This window comes from Panthera pardus, unplaced genomic scaffold, assembly GCF_024362965.1.
Source record: "Panthera pardus isolate Hobbes unplaced genomic scaffold, ASM2436296v1 HiC_scaffold_26, whole genome shotgun sequence".
Classification (NCBI taxonomy): domain Eukaryota; kingdom Metazoa; phylum Chordata; class Mammalia; order Carnivora; family Felidae; genus Panthera; species Panthera pardus.
The window spans coordinates 6,600,341-6,619,163 of NW_026526832.1; the positions used below are offsets into that span (position 1 = coordinate 6,600,341).

The window sequence follows — 18,823 nt, forward strand, 5'->3', positions numbered from 1 at the left end:
GAGTGGGGGAGGGAAGAAGAAAGAGGGGGACACAGAATCCCAGGCAGGCCCCAGGCTCTGCGCTGTCAGTATAGAGCTTGACATGAGGCTCAAACCTGTGAACCATGAGATCATGACCTGAGCTGAAGTTGGGTGCTCAACCAACTGAGCCACCCAGGCACCCCAATTCTTTAACCTTTTTTATGGTGCAGGTCATTTCACCCCTAACCAGGACTCATTTTTAATATTCTTGCACTTTTTCTGCTATAACACTTCCCTTTCTAAGTGAGGTGCCTAATGAAGCTTTTGCTACTTATCTGCTCATTACATATCTCAGTATGTATTACCTCCTGACACATTATTTTTTTCTTATCATGTAGAATGTAAGTGCCACAGAGCACAGAAACTGTAACTGCTGTATCCCCAAGTGCCTAAGGATAGGGTCTGTCAAAATAAGCACTCAATAAATATTTGTTAAATGAGTGAATGTTTAAAATGTGTATCTGATAAAGAATAAAGAAATGTATCAGAACTATAATAGCTGTTAAAATGAAAAGATTACTCCATTTTCCTTCCTTTTCCCAATTTTGAAATGAGTTTATTATTTTCAGATTATCTGAATAACTCTTTTTGCTACACCAAATTATTGAAGGGTTTTAGATACATATTTCAAAATGACTTTTAAAGTAGTTTTCATCTGCAGTCATTTTTAGACAGATAACTAGCAAGAAATAGTTACTTTTCAATTCTCTAAGATATTATAATAACTGTTCTCCCATCTAAACACACCTGTAATCAGGACCCTACTGCATCAATTTGGTAGTTAAGCAAGAATGAATCTAAGCTTAGAGCAGTGAGGCAGCACTATGAAAGGAAGTAAGAGTGTGATCTGGTAACTGATAAGTTCCCTTTTCCTCAATTAAGCAGGTATCTCCCCAGTAAGTAGATCTGAGTCATTCAAGTTCTCAACATGATCAGACTTAACTATGTGCTAATTCTAAACAGCATTAAGTTATGTGGTATCTTGGCCTTATGAAGACTTATTAATTCACTTCAAATAGATTTGGACTCCAGTCCCCCAAAATAATTTCCATCCAAGTAATTGGAGTTTCCCTAGAAAATAGTGGTAGAAAAAATATTCATCACTTCTGCCCCAGTCACTCATTTATTTAACAATATTTATGGAGCTCCAGGCACTAGGCTAGTCACTGAGAATCTCTAAATAATTTATAAAAGGTGTTTATAGCCCCCTAAGTTAGCTCAAAAGACTTTCTCATCAATAACTTATCGAATGAATGGCACTGTATTAGAACCTATCTGCTACACCTAACAACGAATAACCCTATAGGAAAACTTAGTCACAATCTAACTTGATGTGCTAAGTCTGTGGAGCAGAATCCAACAGAACTACTGAGAAAAGTGACTTACATTTCAGGGATTTGAGTGAATGAACTGAGTAAGAGCCTCTTTTTGGTGGTATAACCTATCCTACCTCCCACACCTAGCCTCAGACTGTCCTGGGTACATCCCGTTCCATTCCATCTCCTACTCCTTTCAACTACAGTTCTCTTCCTTCTGCCTGAGTGCTGATCAAAATATGCAGTTTAATAGCTCTTCTCGTACTCTACTATGGCTGAAGGACACAGGTCTTTCAGGTCAAGCTTTTCTCTGCTACCACTCACCTAATGTACCAAATGTAAATAGTCTTCTTCCCAAATCAAAGCAGATGGCTTGGAGCAAGTCACACTTGTCATTGTCAAAACATAGCTAAAGAAATTAATAAATCACATTTTTAAAAGATTGTCCAAAAATGATAGGTATTTTGGATTAATACCTCAAGTACAAGAAAATGTGCTGTAAAATATGCCATGCAAAATGAATGCAAACTTTAAAAATATACCTACAACTTATATCAAATGAAGATCATCTATTTAATGGTTATCTTTTCATCTTACTACACATATTTATTTGAGTGCAAGATTTAAACTGTCAGATATATATATATATATATATAAAACTGAAATTTACCTGGTACTATGTGCCAGATACTACACTTTACCTTTAATGTTTGTATTAACTCTTTGAAGGTTTATTATGGTCTCAACAACAAGAAAACAAAGACTTAAGAAGGCAAAAAAATGTGCTCAAGGTCACATAGCTAAGTAAATGGTGAAACCAGTCTCTGGACTTCAAAATACACGTTTTAACATTGATACTACATTGCTAGCTACGCATCTCTACAAGTAAATTGTCTTATAGAAACTGAATTCCAAAACTTTTATTCTTTTCCACACCTCTCCTTCTTCTCCTCCTCCTCAAATGTTCATTTTAGTAGATACCCCTTACCTAGTTGCTCAAGCTAGCCTTCATAGATTCCCATTGTTCCTTACCTCCTATTCCCTACCTATCTTACCTCTTAAACCATCTAGATTCCATCTACTTTTTTCTATAGGCTCTGTCTCAATCACAGTCAGGCCTCAACTACCTCACAGGCTGCAGCACAAAAGTTCTCTATGAAGGGACACTCCGGTGATAGAGTCTATATCCAGACAAAATATAACTGATTGAAGTGGAAAAGTAATAGACTCAAATTCCAAAAATAAGGCTAAATGCAAGAAACGCTTGACATTAATAAATTCCAACATCTGGGACAATCTTTTTGAGCTAAAATTCTTGTAACAGAATTTATTTTTCTATCTCCTTTTCTAGCTTTTCATTCCATCCTTCTTCCTAGACACTGGCTAAAACCCTGCTCAGTGATGCTTCTGTGGCAAAATCCTTCCCTCTTAAGTATATTTATTTGCCTGCTTACCTGAATGGCTTTGAAAATTGTCACCAACACAAACCAATCACCTATATACTAATCTTATGTTCTTTTTTCCTTCCAAAGAACATTCTACAACATAAGAAAATGGCAGGCAGCTCTAGGAGGATTTTATAAAATCTGAGCTTTTTAGCAAAACAATGTAATAATAATAGCACCTTTTTACAGTTACAATGTTTTCTGTTTTTAAAGCACTTTCATATACCTTATTTCATTCTTCGGCAGTCATGTTAAGTAAGCTTTATAGGTATTATCTTCAGATCAGAAAACTACACAGAGACATTGTCATTTTGTCTAGATCACAAGGCTATTATGCAGAAGAGCCAAGACCAAATTCTAAAGAGAGACTCTCCACTCACAGCTCTTTCCACTAGTTATCACTACCTCTATTTTTAAAAAAATGTTTGATATATAGTAAGAATTGTCTTTATAAATTAAATTTCATTTTTTTCCTTAAAGTATTTCAACCATTACTTAAGCTATACTTATTTCTAAAGAGGAAGAAAGTATGACCTAACATAGAATAATGACAGCAAAAATCAACTTCATTTAGAATTTCTATGCAAAAACAAATGATCCAAAGAAGATTACAAATAAACATTTCTTTTCTTATTAGAATCAAAAACAGGAAAAAACCATAGCAATCAAGTTAATCTCTAACAAAAATTTTAACCACCTTGTATCTGGTTAATGCAATAGCCCAGAAAATAAAGATAACTATGACACATAGAAATGAGCTGTAAAAAGCATGCACAGAAAGAACATGCTTTCATTTAGAACAGCATGCTTCAATTAAATTTGCAGGCAATCTAAGGAGAATGTAAAACTGATGTAACAGAACTTACCTACCTTGCAATTAAATTGAATACACATTTACGGAAAGTCTGCTCTCCTTTTTTGGTCAGAACAAGCCAACAACAGCAAGTAGCCAGAAATTACAATTAATGTAAAAGAAAAATTCAAGAGGAAATGGATTTGCTAGACTCATTATATATTCAGTCTTAGCTTCAAGAAATGAGTGAGTATTTGCAATGAGGCTGGCAAGACAGGAAATTGAGTTAAAATTGATCAATCTTTTAAATGGCTTTTCTAAGTACAACTTTTATTTTTTTTAAAAAAGGGGAAAATTCTCTTTAGTATTTTATGCCTCTTTGTAATGATGTGTTTATTTCTACTGTTGACCTTGAATCTTCAGAGCTCCCAGAAATAAGATGGATTTTTGGAAAAGTAGTTGGATTCACTAGTCCCAATTACGTACTTCTGTCATTAAGAGGAAAGTCAGAGAGTATAAATAATGAAAAGCCAAATAAGAGATCCAGGAAGAAATTAACTTAGGAGGCGACCAACTGTGTAGCTTATTCTTACCTTGGTTGCTTTTTTCACGGGTTGACATTTTTGCTGGTTGAGACAAAAATGACATATCTTACAATAAAAACTGGGCATTTTCTTAAATGACTATAATAAACGTACTTCTCTTTGATTATTATGAGCTGATAAGGTACACTGAATGAAAATAAGTCAATACTCTTAATAATTAGCAAAAACTTAACTGGTGTAGAAAAGCAAGAGAAATACTTTCTTTGAAAAGGATTTTTAATTTACCTTGGTTGATGATGACATCTTTATGCCTACAAAAAAAGAAGACAATCAAAGGACATTTATGTTATAATTTTACTTGGCTTACCATTAGAATCACCTAAAGAAATTGTTAAAAGTTTCAATGCTTAGGCCACACCCAAGATAAATCTTTAGAAATGAAATTCAGACATTATTTTAACAAGTCTGTCATTGGTCTCAACTATTAATATATATACTGTTTTATAAGACAATGAATATTCCATAAGATCATCTAAACAGTGAAAGTATAGAAAGAACTTCAAAAAATATTCAAATCTTAGGGGATTAGAGAGATTAATTATTTGAGTAGGGAACACAAACAGGAAGATATAGCTGTCTTTCTTTTTTGGAAACACTTAAAAGAAAAAAATACACTTAGAAGAAAAAAAGATACACATTATAATATAGATTTTTAAAAAATGATCCCAAAACAGACATATAATTGGACATGCGAGCATGACAGTCACATAATTAATTTTCAGATAACTGAGAAAGTATAATACTTACTTATCTGTGTTTTTTATAACTTTTGATATTAATTTTGATGTTGAAACTGCTCTCAATAATTTATTACGACTCTCATCTGAATTTTCCCATGAATTATGTGACTTTTCAGTTGTCAGTGGTCGCTTTATGCTGGAAGAAACATATTAATTTCTTAGAGAAAAATTCTTTGAGTAGCAATGACATGTAATTGACAGCTTAAACAGAACATAAAAGCAGCAATTAACATTTCCTTAAAGCTAATCCAGAAAAGAGAAGGAAGGATTAGTTGAAAGGTTCTGCCTGGATGAGTGCAGGAGTTAAACAAGGCATTTACCAAGTCTGTTTATAATTCTCGCTAGAACAAGTATTACTTGATTAAAAAATCAATCTGTACTTTTTTTTGAATAGGAAAAAAATTTATATGCTTAAATCCCTGAGTAAAATATTTCTCATAATTTGTGAAACTGTGTGAGTTTGTGAAAATAACCTGTACTTTTTCAAAGTCATTACAAGGCTGCTGTTTTCATCTTTTATATCATTGTGTAATTCATTATATATGGTACAAATGACAATTTGTAAGTAAAATGTAGGACTAAAGGTAAAACTCTTGTGACATCTTTTACAGACAATGATCAGAAATAAACATGACTTAACACAAAAAATGTACCATCAACACTGATTCCATGTATTTATAAATGAAATTTTTGAATTATAAATATATTTTGGTTGCATTGCTAACTATCCTACCACTCATCCAGTCTCCAATACTTCTGGCAATAGTATATCCAAAGAGCAATTTAGAATGGCAAGCACATTTCCACGAGACCTAAGAAGCTGAAAAAAAGATCTGGGACAAAGAAGATACCAAGTCAAATCAGAACCTTAAAGAGATTGATTATAAAAAAGCCACCTTTAATCACACACAATCCAAAGTCATGTAACATTAATAAACTATATCCAAGAAGAACTCCACATGACACCAGGCAAAAAAATTACAAACCATTTAGATAGCAAAAGAATCTGCGTGAGACACACAGACAAAGCATTTTTTAAAAGTTAAACATGCACCAATCAAATGAAGACTGTTTTGTTTTCCCAAATTTCCATTAGGGATTTGAGACAGAATTATTAAACTGAGCAAATAAAAATACATTATAAATCTTTTAGGAATGGTTGTCATTTATTTTACTAAAATATTTTCCTCACTAGTTCTGGGAATGGTGTAATATTTTCCTAAGATTTCCAAGCAGAAGTATGATGATAAAATATATCTATACCTAATCATAAAGCTTGAACCTGCATTTCTAAAACAGGCAAACTTCATTAAGTTGCTCTAAATATTTGATTACAAGGCAGCTGTAGCACTAAACTCCCAGCATGCAGGTTTAGATCCCCAATTTAGGCTCACACACATTGTTAGAATGTCTCTCCCTTCTCCCCCTCTCATAACTTTAAAATATTAATTATTACAGACACAGAGAGAAGCCCTCAAGCAAGCCTTTAGCATAGAAAAGACCAGATGAAATGATTTCTCTACTCAAGCAAGAACTTATCCTCCCAAAACCCAAAACTGAAACTGAGATGCAGTCAAAATGAAGAGCCATTTGCTGAGAAGGGCCCTTGCAAGTTCAAGGTTGTAATGATGCCAAAATATGATGAGGATAATTACATGGCAATTTTCTGCCATGGTTATAAATTTATGCATAGTTTATATAAATTTTTAACATTTTGTAATTTTATTATAAAAATATTGTTTGGTTTCAAAGTAAGTTATTGTGGCCTTCCTTTCATCAAATTGTTTATAACTTAGAGATTTTTTTTTTTTCCAGTTTTAACTGAGAAATTTTGACATTAAATCTTCACTCCCCAATAAGCTAAAATACAGATTTTAACAACAAAGAAGGGGCGGGGGTGTGTGTGTGCGGGGAGCCACTAGGCTTTTCTATTGGAATCCATGGATAGCCAACATTTCTCAAGTCACAAAATTCAGGTATCATTACAACCATTCCCTAGCTCTGTACTCGGGGACAGTTAAAACCTTTTGGTGGGAGTAGAATTCTTGCTTTCTTGAGTTTGTCTGTGTATTTGGAGAGGCTGTGAAGAGGGCTGGGGAGAAGGTGATGCTCGAATTTGTGGACTTTGATCATTAGAATGAGATTCCTCTTTTTTTTCTCTCTGTCCTTGTGGTTTTTCTTTCTTTTTTTCTGTACCACTGTAAAATAAAGTATAACATGGAACAACACATATTTAAACAAATAGAAGATATATCAAGCGATGGAAAAAGTGGTTATTATATAATTCAAAATGCTAAATCATACAGCTAATACAATTTACACTCCTTTCATATAATGATGAAAATATTTCCTTGAAAGTTCTGGAAGCTATTAAAAATCTTCAGTGAAGAATTTATAAGAAAATCCTATGAAGATTGTCCCCTTGAGACCAAAATAGCCCAATGCATTTTGCCATCTTGGAAGATTTGGGGAACAGCAGCAGCTCTCTTAGCTGACTTCAACTTACCCAAATCAGAGCATTAGTGACACTTTCCATTTCCTCTGTAAAACATACTGAATGATGTGCAAGGCACTCTAAATGCTATGTTTAGTAGATTATGTTCTAATTCCCATTTCTTCTGTGTATTTCTCCTCCTGCTTAGTTGAGTTTTGAATTTACCAGCTGATCCCCCCACGAATCCAGAGCCTGGTTATGCCAGTTGAACTTGTTATTTTAATTATGTAAATTAATTAAATACAAAGAAAACTGACAAAATATACATAGAAAAGAAAACTGTAATTTCCACAAAAACGAAGTTGAATGCTCTGGAAAGACTCCATAGAAATCAGTTAGTAAAAGAAACTGCTATTAAATTTTATGTAGGTGAGAAAATTAAAAAAAGGTTGAGGAATAAAATCATAAGGTGGGGGGAACGCCTGGGTGGCTCAGTCGGTTAAGCTGTTAAGTGTACAACTTCGGCTCAGGTCATGATCTCATGGTTCAAAGGTTAGATCCCTGTGTCAGGCTCTGTGCTGACAGCTCGGAGCCTGTAGCCTGCTTTGTTTGGATTCTGTGTCTCCCTCTCTCTCTGCCCCTCCCCTTCTCACACGGTGGCTCGCTCTTAAAAATTTTAACATTAAAAAAAAAAAAAAAAAAAAAAGGTTGTTTTGCAAGAGTTTTAAATTTAATACTGTCTTAAAATTGAAACTAACAATTACAAAAAATAATTTATGGGTGTATTTTATGCAAGATAGTCAACAAGGAATCTAATCAGACACGTAATTAAAAAGAGGGTGGGAGGCTCGGCCTTTCATAAAAAAATTGACAAATATGTCAATATATTTACAGTTAAAATATTTAAGATATTTATGTATAAATTCTTGTGTTTCTGCACTTTGACTCTTGATTAATGAAGCACACTCCATTTCTAATCACTGGATAAGAGTCCTTATATTGCACATTTTTGACAATATTACAAACCAGATGGAATCAAGATCTGAATTCCATGGCTAAAAAGGTAGAAAACCATCAACTGTCTACAGTTCTTAATCAGAAGACAGTTTAGAATTTGACTATAAAGTGCATAAATCCACAAGGAGGAGGTACGTTTAAGAATATATTAAACAAATATACATAATATATACAATTTATTACAGAGTAATAGTTAAAAATGTTAAAATACAATTTTAAAATGACATTTAATTTGATTTAGTTTTGATACCTTCTGACCGCAGACTGGTCCCCAACTTTCTACTTCATATTCAGTTTTTAAAAGTTTGGGCTGAGAAATACAGTTCCACCTCAAAAATATCAGAGTAACTTTGAAATTTAAAACTGATTTAGAAATTCTTTCTTGTTGGTCTTCAAACATTCAAATCCTGAATGTACAGGACACTAGTCTTATGTGGGCCCAATACAACCCAAAAGAGATTTTCCTCCTGAGTATTTAAAAGCAAAATACAGAGCCTCTGCACCATAAAGTGACAAACTCGGCTAGTCTTAAGATTACCGAGTTACTATTGTGCATAGTACTGATCACTGTGCAGGACCAGTTACATAAGAAAACGGGCTGAATCCAAACCACTACTAAAAACAAGGAAGTTTATTAAAAATATTAAAATTTCCACTATGCATTTATAACTTGTCCTTTTCTCCTAAAAGGGAAGCATAGATAATACATTTTGGCATGTCTGGAGGAGAAAGTCTGGATTCCAAAATGACAATGACTTCAAACACTGAATTCTACAAGGGGCTTTTAAAAGGCCTAAAAGATCAGGGCCCCTGGCTGGCTCAGTCAGTGCAGCATGCAACTCTTGATCGAGTTTCAAACCCCACACTGGGTACAGAGATTACTTAAAAATAAAAAATATTTAATAAATAAGTAAATAAATAACCTAAAGATCTTGTTATTTCTTTACTATTCCTGTAGCCAAATGTTTGGTTAGCATCTATAAATCCACACTGATGAGTAACTTGTCACTGGCATTAGTTCATTAAGGCAACCATTTTTTATCAGTACATTTTAAATATTATTCCATTACTTAAGGTTTTTCCTTAGTTATTCCTTGAAGAGAACAGTTGTAAGATTATGTAGTTGATCTCTTATGGTCTCTCCAAACTCTATGTGGGATAATCTGCTAGGAATTACACAAAAGTGCAAAAATTCTGTAAGCAATTTTATTGAAACAGATTAATTCATTGATGAAAAGAACATATAGAATGTAAATCTGTAGTTCACTGAAACTCTTTTGTAATATTTCCACTGCCCTTCTACCTACCATCCCCTAACACAGACACACACACACACACACACACAACACAGTACTATATAGTATATATACTATTTGTACATAATACAAAGTATTATGCCTTTTTTTTATAGCATGGTTAAAGAATAAAAGTTATAATAGTGTTCAACCTCCCACAAATGTATATATACTGAAGATTCTATTTCTCCTTTAAAAACTGCTGTATAGGGGCGCCTCAGCACCCCTGGGTGGCTCAGTCGGTTGAGCATCCGACTTCGGCCCAGGTCACGATCTCGCAGTCCGTGGGTTCGAGCCCCGCATCGGGCTCTGTGCTGACAGCTCGGAGCTCGGAGTCCGGAGCCTGTTTCAGATTCTGTGTCTCCCTCTCTCTCTGACCCTGCCCTGTTCATGCTCTCTCTGTCTCAAAAATAAACACTAAAACAAAAAAATTAAAAAAAAATAAAAATAAAAAAATAAAAACTGCTGTATCAAATGTATTCCTTATATAAGCACAGAAAATGTGCTTATATAATTAAATATAGTGATGCTTATCTCATCAACAAATGCTTGTTAAAAAGAAACAAAACCACGGGCGCCTGGATGCTCAGCTGGTTAAGCATCTGATTCTTGATTTCAGCTCAGGTCACAATCTCATGGTTCCTGAGTTCCAGGGAGCCTGTTTGTGATTCCCTCTCTGCCCCTCCCGCCCCCCTCCCACTAGCATGTGTGTGTGTGTGCGTGTGCATGTGTGTGCATGCTTACACACTCTCTCTCTCTTTCTCAAAATAAATAAATTAATAAAAAATAAAAAGAAACAAACCAAACCAGGAATGAAAACACTTTCTTTAGTAGGAACCAAAAGTTACCTCACACAACTCGATAGGTTACATGAATGTAAACTAACTGGGTGGGCTGGGTGGGTTTCTACATTCAGAGTTAAAGAATTCAAAGGACATGCTCACTTTAATTCCATACAGTCCTATTTCATTTTTTTTTTCAAAAGTAGAATTATCACATTCAGACAATTTTGCAATGGTAGCTTTTCTTTCCCTTACAAATGGATACCTTTTAGCAGCAGATGAAAGAGTTTCTTTCCTTGCAATTGCGACAGAGCTGGTGTGGCTTGGCTTTCTGTTTGCACCACTCCCGTTGGTTATACAGGACATAGAAATAGCTTCTCGAAGGCCTGGCTGGCCTAAAAGTGGTTAAGAAAAAATTTACATTAAACTTCAAAATATTTCTCAAAAACTGGGAACTTAAAAATTAAGTCCATTAAAATGTGTTTAGAACTAAGTAAGCAGACTGCTTCCTCTGGTAAGCAGAACACAGTATTTTTGTCTCAAAACTTAATCTCATCAAATGGATCTATAAAAAGGCCATGCTAAATTGCTACAATGTAGCTAGACTTATTCTCTAGCTAAATAGTTTGCACCCCACACACAGCAGCTTTAAAAAACATGATTCAAAGTTGTGCTTCAGGTAAACCACAAATCTCCACATCATTGATTTTCAGAAATCACTCAGGTTCTACTGAAATCAAATTATTCAGAAATTCTAGAACCATAAATGTTAAGTCTTACAATGTTATTCCATATAAATAAAGCATAAATGTATAAAGCAACCTCTGCTTTCTTAATTTATATTGTAGAAGGATTGGAATAAATATGTGATGAGTATGATCGCTTCTCGGCCTTTTGGTAAGATCAAGTGTAATATGTGATGAGTATGGGTAAACAGGAGACCTATTTCCCAGAAAAAGTTTCAAATATAATAATGTACAGTAACCCCCAAATTATGCTAATATCACTGGTCATCAAATCTACCACTAGTCTGCCAAACTGGCGACTTCTTGTTGATTTGACTGTTATTTTTTTTTGACTGTGGCAAAATATAACAAAATTTACCATTTTAAGCATTTAAAAAAAGGTACAATTCAGTGGCGTTTAGCATATTTACTACACTGTGCAATCATATTCAATTCCAGAACATTTTGATCACCCCAAACAGAAACCCTGTACTCACTGAGCATTCACTTCCCATTCCTTTCTTCCTCCCCTCAGCCCATGTCAAAGGTTAATTTGCATCATCTCTTTGTATCTGCCTCTTCTGAATATTTCATATACATGGAACCATACAATATGTGCTCTTTTGTGTCTGGCTTATTTTACTTAGCACAGTGTGTTCAGGGTTCATCCATGTGGCAGCACATATGAGTACTTTATTATTTTTTATGGATGAGTAATACTCCATCGTATGAATATACCACATCTTGTTTATCCATTCATCTGTTGATGGATAATTGGGTAGTTTCAATCTTTAGGCTAATGTGAATTGTACTGCCATAAACCTTTTTATACAAGTTTTCATTTGAACATCTATTTTCAATTCTTTGGGGTATATAACTTAGGAGTAGAACTGCTGGGTCACATGGTTATTTTAACTTAATGAGGAACTAATAAGACAGCAGATGCACAATTTTACAATCCCACCATCAATGTATTATTTCAATGAATTATTTCACCACATCCTTGCTAACGCTTATTTTCATTTTTTTTTTTTTAATTATAGACATCTCAGTTAATATTAAGTGCTATTTCACTGTGGTTTTGATTTACATTTCTCCAATGATGAGAATATCTTGAGCTTGCTGGCCATTTGTGTTTCTTTAGAGAAATATCTATTCAAGTCCTCTGCCCATTTTTCAACAGAAAAATAGTATGTAAATTGTTCATAATGCACTCTTACAATCCTTTTATTTCTGAAAGGTTCCCACTTTCATTTCTGATTTTAGCAATTTTGGGGGCGGGGGAGGGTCAGAGAAAGAGGGAAAGAGAGAATCCTAAGCAGGCTCTATACTCAGCACAGAGCCTGACATGGGGCTTGATCTCAAAAAACCTGTGAAATCATGACCGGAGCTGAAATCAAGAGTGGAATGCTTAACCGATGGAAGCGCCCAGGTGCCCCTCTGATTTCAGCAATTTAATTTTTTTTTTAATGTTTATTTATTTTTGAGAGAGAAAGAAAGAGAAAGAGAGAGAGAGACAGACAGACTCGGGGAGAGGCAGAGAGAGGGAGGGAGACACAGAATCTGAAGCAGGCTCCAGGCTTTGAGCTGTCAGCACAGAGCCTGATGCGGGGCTCGAACCACGAATCGGACTGTGAGATCACGACATGAGCTAAAGTCAGACACTTAACCAACTGAGTCACCCAAGTACCCCAAATTTAGCAATTTAAAGCTTCCCTTTTTTTTTTCAGTCTACCTAAAATCTTGTCAAGTTTGTTGATCTTTTAAAACACCAACTTTTGGTTGCATTGGTTCATTGTTTTTCTGTTCTCTATTTATCTTTAACCTTTATTATTTCTTTCCCTTTGCTAGTGTTGGGTTTGGTATTTTTCTGTTTCCTTAAAATTAGGTTACTAAATTGAAATCTTTTTTTTTAATGTTTTATTTATTTTTGAGAGAGAAAGACACAGAGTGTGAACAGAGGAGGGGCAAAGGGAGAGGGAGACACAGAATCCAAAGCAGGCTCCAGGCTCTGAGCTGTCAGCACAGAGCCCGACGTGGGGCTTGAACTCACGAATGGTGAGATCAGACCTGAGCTGAAGTTGGACACTTAACTGACTGAGCCACCCAGGTGCCCCAAATTGAAATCTTTTTTAACACAGGCATTTACAACTATAAATTTTCCTCTGAGCACTGCTTTTGCTATACCAATAGCTGGTTTTGAAATGCAGTAAAACCTTGGTTTGTGAGCATAATTCATTCTGGAAACATGCTTGTAATCCAAAGCACTTGTATATCAAAGCAAATTTCCCCGAAGAAATAATGGAAACTGAGATGATTTGTTCCACAACCCCAAAATATTCATTTAAAAATGATTACAACACAGTAATATAATACAAAATAATAACTACAAAATATGAAGAAGAATAAACAAATTAACCTGCACTTACCTTTGAAAATCTTCATGGCTGGTGTGAGGGAGACAAGAGAGAGAAGGGTTATTGTGTAGGATGACTTTCACTCTCACCAATGTAACCAGTGCTATCTCTTGGCTCAATAGAACCTTTTTCTACATGGGGGCCATTGTATATGCTCGTACGGATGCTGACTACAGTATTAACAAAACTCTTGTCATACATTGTGTTTAATGTAACTGGCAATAAGGCAGGAGAGGAAAAGGGTCTATATCTGCAGGCAGCCTGACCTAGAATGAAGCAAAGCATTCCTGAGCTTACTCTTGTATGGAAAAGCAAAGGATTGTCTATAGGCACGTTGAAGCGACAAAAACTACACTAGTGCCAGTTGTGGGCACCTTCCAATGTTCTGAAAAATCACTGATTTCTGAGAAACACCACAGCCTGAGACCAGGCATGGGACACAATCACCCACAACCCCAGAGAGAGAGAGAGAGAGAGAGAGAGAGAGAGAGAGAGAGAGAGCGAGCGCGAGCGCCATTGGCTCAGTTGTGATCATGTGGTATTTGGTGTCACGTACTACCTGTACTGCAGGACGTGACTCATTTTTCAAGGTAAAATTTATTAGAAACATTTACTCATCTGGGGCGCCTGGGTGGCTCAGTCAGTTGAGTGTCTGACTTCGGCTCAGGTCATGATCTCACAGCTCGTGAGTTCGGAGCCCCGCGTTGGGCTCTGTGCTGACAGCTCGGAGCCTGGAGCCTGCTTCGGATTCTGTGTCTCCCTCTCTCTCTGCCCCTAACCCACTCACATCCTGTCTCTGTCTCTCTCAAAGGTAAATAAACGTTACAACAAATTTTTTTTTTAAATAAAAAAAATAAAGAAAGAAAGAAATGTTTACTCATCTTGCGCAACACTCGTAGAACAACTTACTCGCAATGCAAGGTTTAGTGTATAATTTTTTGTTTTTTGTTACACACTAAACAATCCCCATTAACCACTACATAACACACACACACACACACACACACACACACACACAGTCTGCAATCTACTTTCTATGCTCTCTTTCAATGTCCCAAACCTTGTCTCAAAACGGAGATCATGGGAATGCAAGCTGGTGCAGCCATTCTGGAAAACAGTATGGAGGTTCCTCAAAAAACTAAAAATAGAACTACCCTATGACCCAACAATTGCTCTACTAGGCATTTATCCACGGGATACAGGTGTGCTGTTTCGAAGGGACACATGCACCCCCATGATTATAGCAGCACTATCAACAATAGCCAAAGTATGGAAAGAGCCCAAATGTCCATCAATGGATGAATGGATAAAGAAAATGTGGTATATACATACAATGGAGTATTACTCGGCAATCAAAAAGAATGAAATCTTGCCATTTGCAACTACATGGATGGAACTGGACAGTATTATGCTAAGTGAAATTAGAGAAAGACAAAAATCATATGACTTCACTCCTATGAGGACTTTAAGAGTCAAAACAGATGAATATAAGGGAAGGGAAACAAAAATAATATAAAAACAGGGAGGGGGACAACACAGAAGGACTCATAAATATGGAAAACAAATTGAGGGTTACTGGAGGGGTTGTGGGAGGGGGGATGGGCTAAATAGGTAAGGGGCACTAAGGAATCTACTCTTGAAATCACTATTGCACTATATGCTAACTAATTTGGATGTAAATTTAAAAAAAAATAACAAACAAAATTAAAAAATAAATAAATAAAGGGGTTCTGGAGATGATAAAATGATATGTAAATGTGATTTCATGTTGTTCATTTATGAAAATTTTTCAAAAGTTAACAGCACAAATCAAAGTTTGATTATTGTTGAAACCAAAAAAAAAAACAAAAGAAATCAGGAGATCAACCACACCCATTAGGTGATTACACTATAGCTATTACATCAAAAACAAAAAAACGCAAGTGTTGCAAAGAATGTGAAGAAACTGGAATCCTTGTGTATTTCTGGTAGGAATGCAACTCAACCTTCTGCAATCTATCATCTAACCACTTCACAGAAATTTTTCTTGCCAATATCACCAACGGTTCTTTGTCACTAAATTCAAAGGATGCTTTCCAGTCCTTATCTTGCTTGGCTTTCCCTCACCAACTAATACTGCTGACCATTCAGGCAAGGACGGTATTCGGGCAGGAACAATGTCCTTAGTTTCTAGGACACTGCCTTTGCCTGAATTTTGTCTTAGCTCTCTGACCATTTTTTCTCACTCTCGTTTGCTGGATCTTCTTTTCCTGCTTACATTTTACTACCACCCACTCATGGTATAAACCAGAAAACAGGAAATTAGCTTTGATTCTTCCATTTCCATACAGCCAACAATTAATAGGTGACTAAGTCCTTTGCTGCTTCTACAACTTCTTTTTGTTTTATTTTTCCCTGGTTTTAATTGAGACATAACTGGTATACAGTAAGTTGTACATGTATAAAGTGTACGATTTACTAAGTTTTGACATACATATATGTCTGTGAAACAATCACCACAATCAACACAGTGAACATAGCCATCATCCTCAAAAGCGTCCTTGTGTCCTATAATCCACCTCTCCCTCCCTCAACTTTGGACTCCAAGCAACCACCACTCTACTTCCTAATCACTACAGGTTAGTTCACATTTTCTAGCATTTTATATAATGGAATAATACAATGTATATCTTTCTTGCCTGATGTTTTAAATTCAGCATAATTATGCTAAGTTTCATCTGAGCTGATAAGTGTATCAACAGATTATTCCTTTTTATAACCCAATACTATTCCATTACATGGATATATCACAATACTTTTATTCATTTACCTGTAGACATTGGGGTTGTTTTCATATTTTTGTATTACAAATAAAGCTACAAAGAACGTAAGTGTACAAGTCTTTGTGGGATACATGCTTTCATTTCTTAAAGGTAAATACCTGGGTTGTATGGTACCTGAATATTTAGCTTTTTAAGAAACTGCCAAATTGTTTTCCAAAGTGGTTGCACCATTTTACATTCCTACCTGCACTGTATAAAAGTTCCAGTTGTTCTGCATCCTTGCAAATACTTGGAACGACCAGTCTTTTTCATTTTAGCCACCTTGCTGAGCATGTAGTGGCATCTCACTGTGGTTTTCATCTGCATTTCCTTAATGTCTAAAAGTACTGAGTATCTTTTTATGTGCTTGACATCCATATATCTTTGTTAGTCATGTGTACGTTTATATATTTTGCCTATTTTTTAAATGGGCTGTCTTCTAGATAAAAGTTTTTTGAGAGATATGTGTTGAAACTATTTTTTCCCGTTTTGTAGCTTGCCTTTTTATTTTCAAAAATCTTTGGAAGAACAAGATTTTTAAATTTTGATGTTCAACTAATGGCTTTCTCCCTTATTATTTGTACTTGTTTGTGTCCTATTTACGACATTCTTTCTAAACCCACGGTCATTAAAGGTTCCCCTTGTATTTTCTTACAGAAATTTTATGGATTTAGCTCTTATGCTGAGGTCTATGATCCATTTTGTTCATTTTTGTATGGTGTGAGATAACAGTCAAGGCGGGTTTGTGTTTTTGTTTTGTTTTGGCTTATGACCAAAATCTTGAATTCAATTTTTCCTCCTATCCTTTCTTACACCTAATCTTTAACATTTGTTCTGCTACTTGGAATGTTCTTCACCTGGAAGGCTCATCCTCACCTTTTAAATTTCAGCTGAACAGCACTTCGTCAAAGAAGGCTTTTATGATCATCGTACTCTCTTACTACCCCATTTCCTTTGCAGTCCTTATCCCCATTTATAATTATTTGTAACTCTATTTGGAAACCTTACTTGTTTTGTGCTTCTTGTATGTATCCCTGTGATTTATACTGTGCTTGGCACACAGAAAGCACCCGATCAGTATCTGAAGACTAAATGAATGCAACTTCACCACGACTGCCTCAAATTTCTGTTCTGGATTATGTTCAGTTTTAGCTCTATTCTCCCTACTTGCTATATTACCCTTCTCTTAAGGCATTGTCAACACTGCATCAGAATCCTCTTTCTGAAACATGCTGTATGTCTTTGAATTTGATATGCCATCAATAGTAACATGCACCATCATCTTGAATGCCCTATAAGGATGTGCTGCTTGTGAGAACTGTAGGCACAATCAATTGTAAGAAACAGGTGCTGTAATTTCAGAGATGTTAAAATGCAAGAAATATAGGGATTTCAGAATTAATGAATTTCTGTAAATCAACCTGTCGCTCCTCACTTTAAAATCCCTAAATGGTTCTCCAGTGCCCTCCGGATAAGAACTAAATTCCTCAGAAAGGCATAAGAAAACCTTTCACCAAGGGCCCTATCTAACAGTCTAGGTTCATTTCTTAACACTCCCAACCTCACACCTCATGCTTCAGTTTCCTCTGAATTCCTTAACTAAGTACTTTTACTCCTTTGTGCTCTTCCGCCTGGATTGTCCTTTCTGGCATATGCTAGTCATCCCTGCTTGCCTAAATTAACACATATTCATCATCCATCTACCCATGGGTTTACAAAAGACTTAAAAGCCTTGTTTTACAAAAGAGTAAAAGGCAGTTACTGGCATCACGGAGTTCAACATCTTGGAAGAGAATCACACTGGCAATGAAAATATGTGGTAAGTACAGTAACAGTGATATGAACAGAGTATGAACAAGTACAAAGGAAAGACACATAACTCTATAAAGATGATTAGGAGCACAGAACTCAAAAAAGATTTCCTAGAAGAAATGCAGAACCAAGTGTTAAGCCAAGTAAAAGATAGGTGATAAGATACTTGGAGCTTACTCTAGTATGTGCAAAGAAACAGACTACAATAGCAAAGTGGGGTGTGTGTGAGTGCATGGAAGAGAGGAGGCAGACAAAAAGCTCTTTGTGTGGTGAGAATGTGAAACAAGAGACAGCAGAGTCCAGATGGGAGAGGTAAACAGCAGTTAGATTATGGAGACTCTATCTACAGAGGATAGAGACCACTAAAAGGGTTTGAGCTGGAAAAAAGGAGTTAGTTCAATTTACATTTTAGAGAAAACCCTCTAGTGGCTACGTGAAGAGCAGATTTTAGGGCAGTGGTCCAAGCATAGATGATGGAGATATGAAATAAGAGCCTGGTAGCATGAATGCAGGGGAGGAGTCAGTTTTAAGAAATGTTTAGAAGACTTAAAGAATAAGGAGTTCAATTTGGGGACATTGTACATTTACGAATTCTGAAGGACACACAAACAGAACAATCT

General features: G+C 35.6%; 1 protein-coding gene across 9 annotated transcripts in view; it reads right to left on the reverse strand.

Annotated features, from left to right (window-relative positions):
- EML4 (EMAP like 4) overlaps nt 1-18,823 on the reverse strand; it is a 159,442-nt gene that overhangs the window by 62,187 nt on the left and 78,432 nt on the right. For 3 of the 9 annotated variants that reach the window (XM_019446369.2, XM_019446365.2, XM_019446409.2), the window contains exons 3-8: nt 13,603-13,620; nt 10,714-10,843; nt 6,945-7,118; nt 4,928-5,056; nt 4,406-4,431; nt 4,169-4,201 (exon numbers count right to left, since the gene is read on the reverse strand). In XM_019446369.2, the coding sequence (XP_019301914.1) occupies nt 4,169-4,201; nt 4,406-4,431; nt 4,928-5,056; nt 6,945-7,118; nt 10,714-10,843; nt 13,603-13,620 (510 nt within the window). The remainder of the gene's footprint in view (nt 1-4,168; nt 4,202-4,405; nt 4,432-4,927; nt 5,057-6,944; nt 7,119-10,713; nt 10,844-13,602; nt 13,621-18,823) is intronic. The other 6 variants (XM_019446383.2, XM_019446366.2, XM_019446367.2 and 3 more) reach the window with 6 other exon arrangements.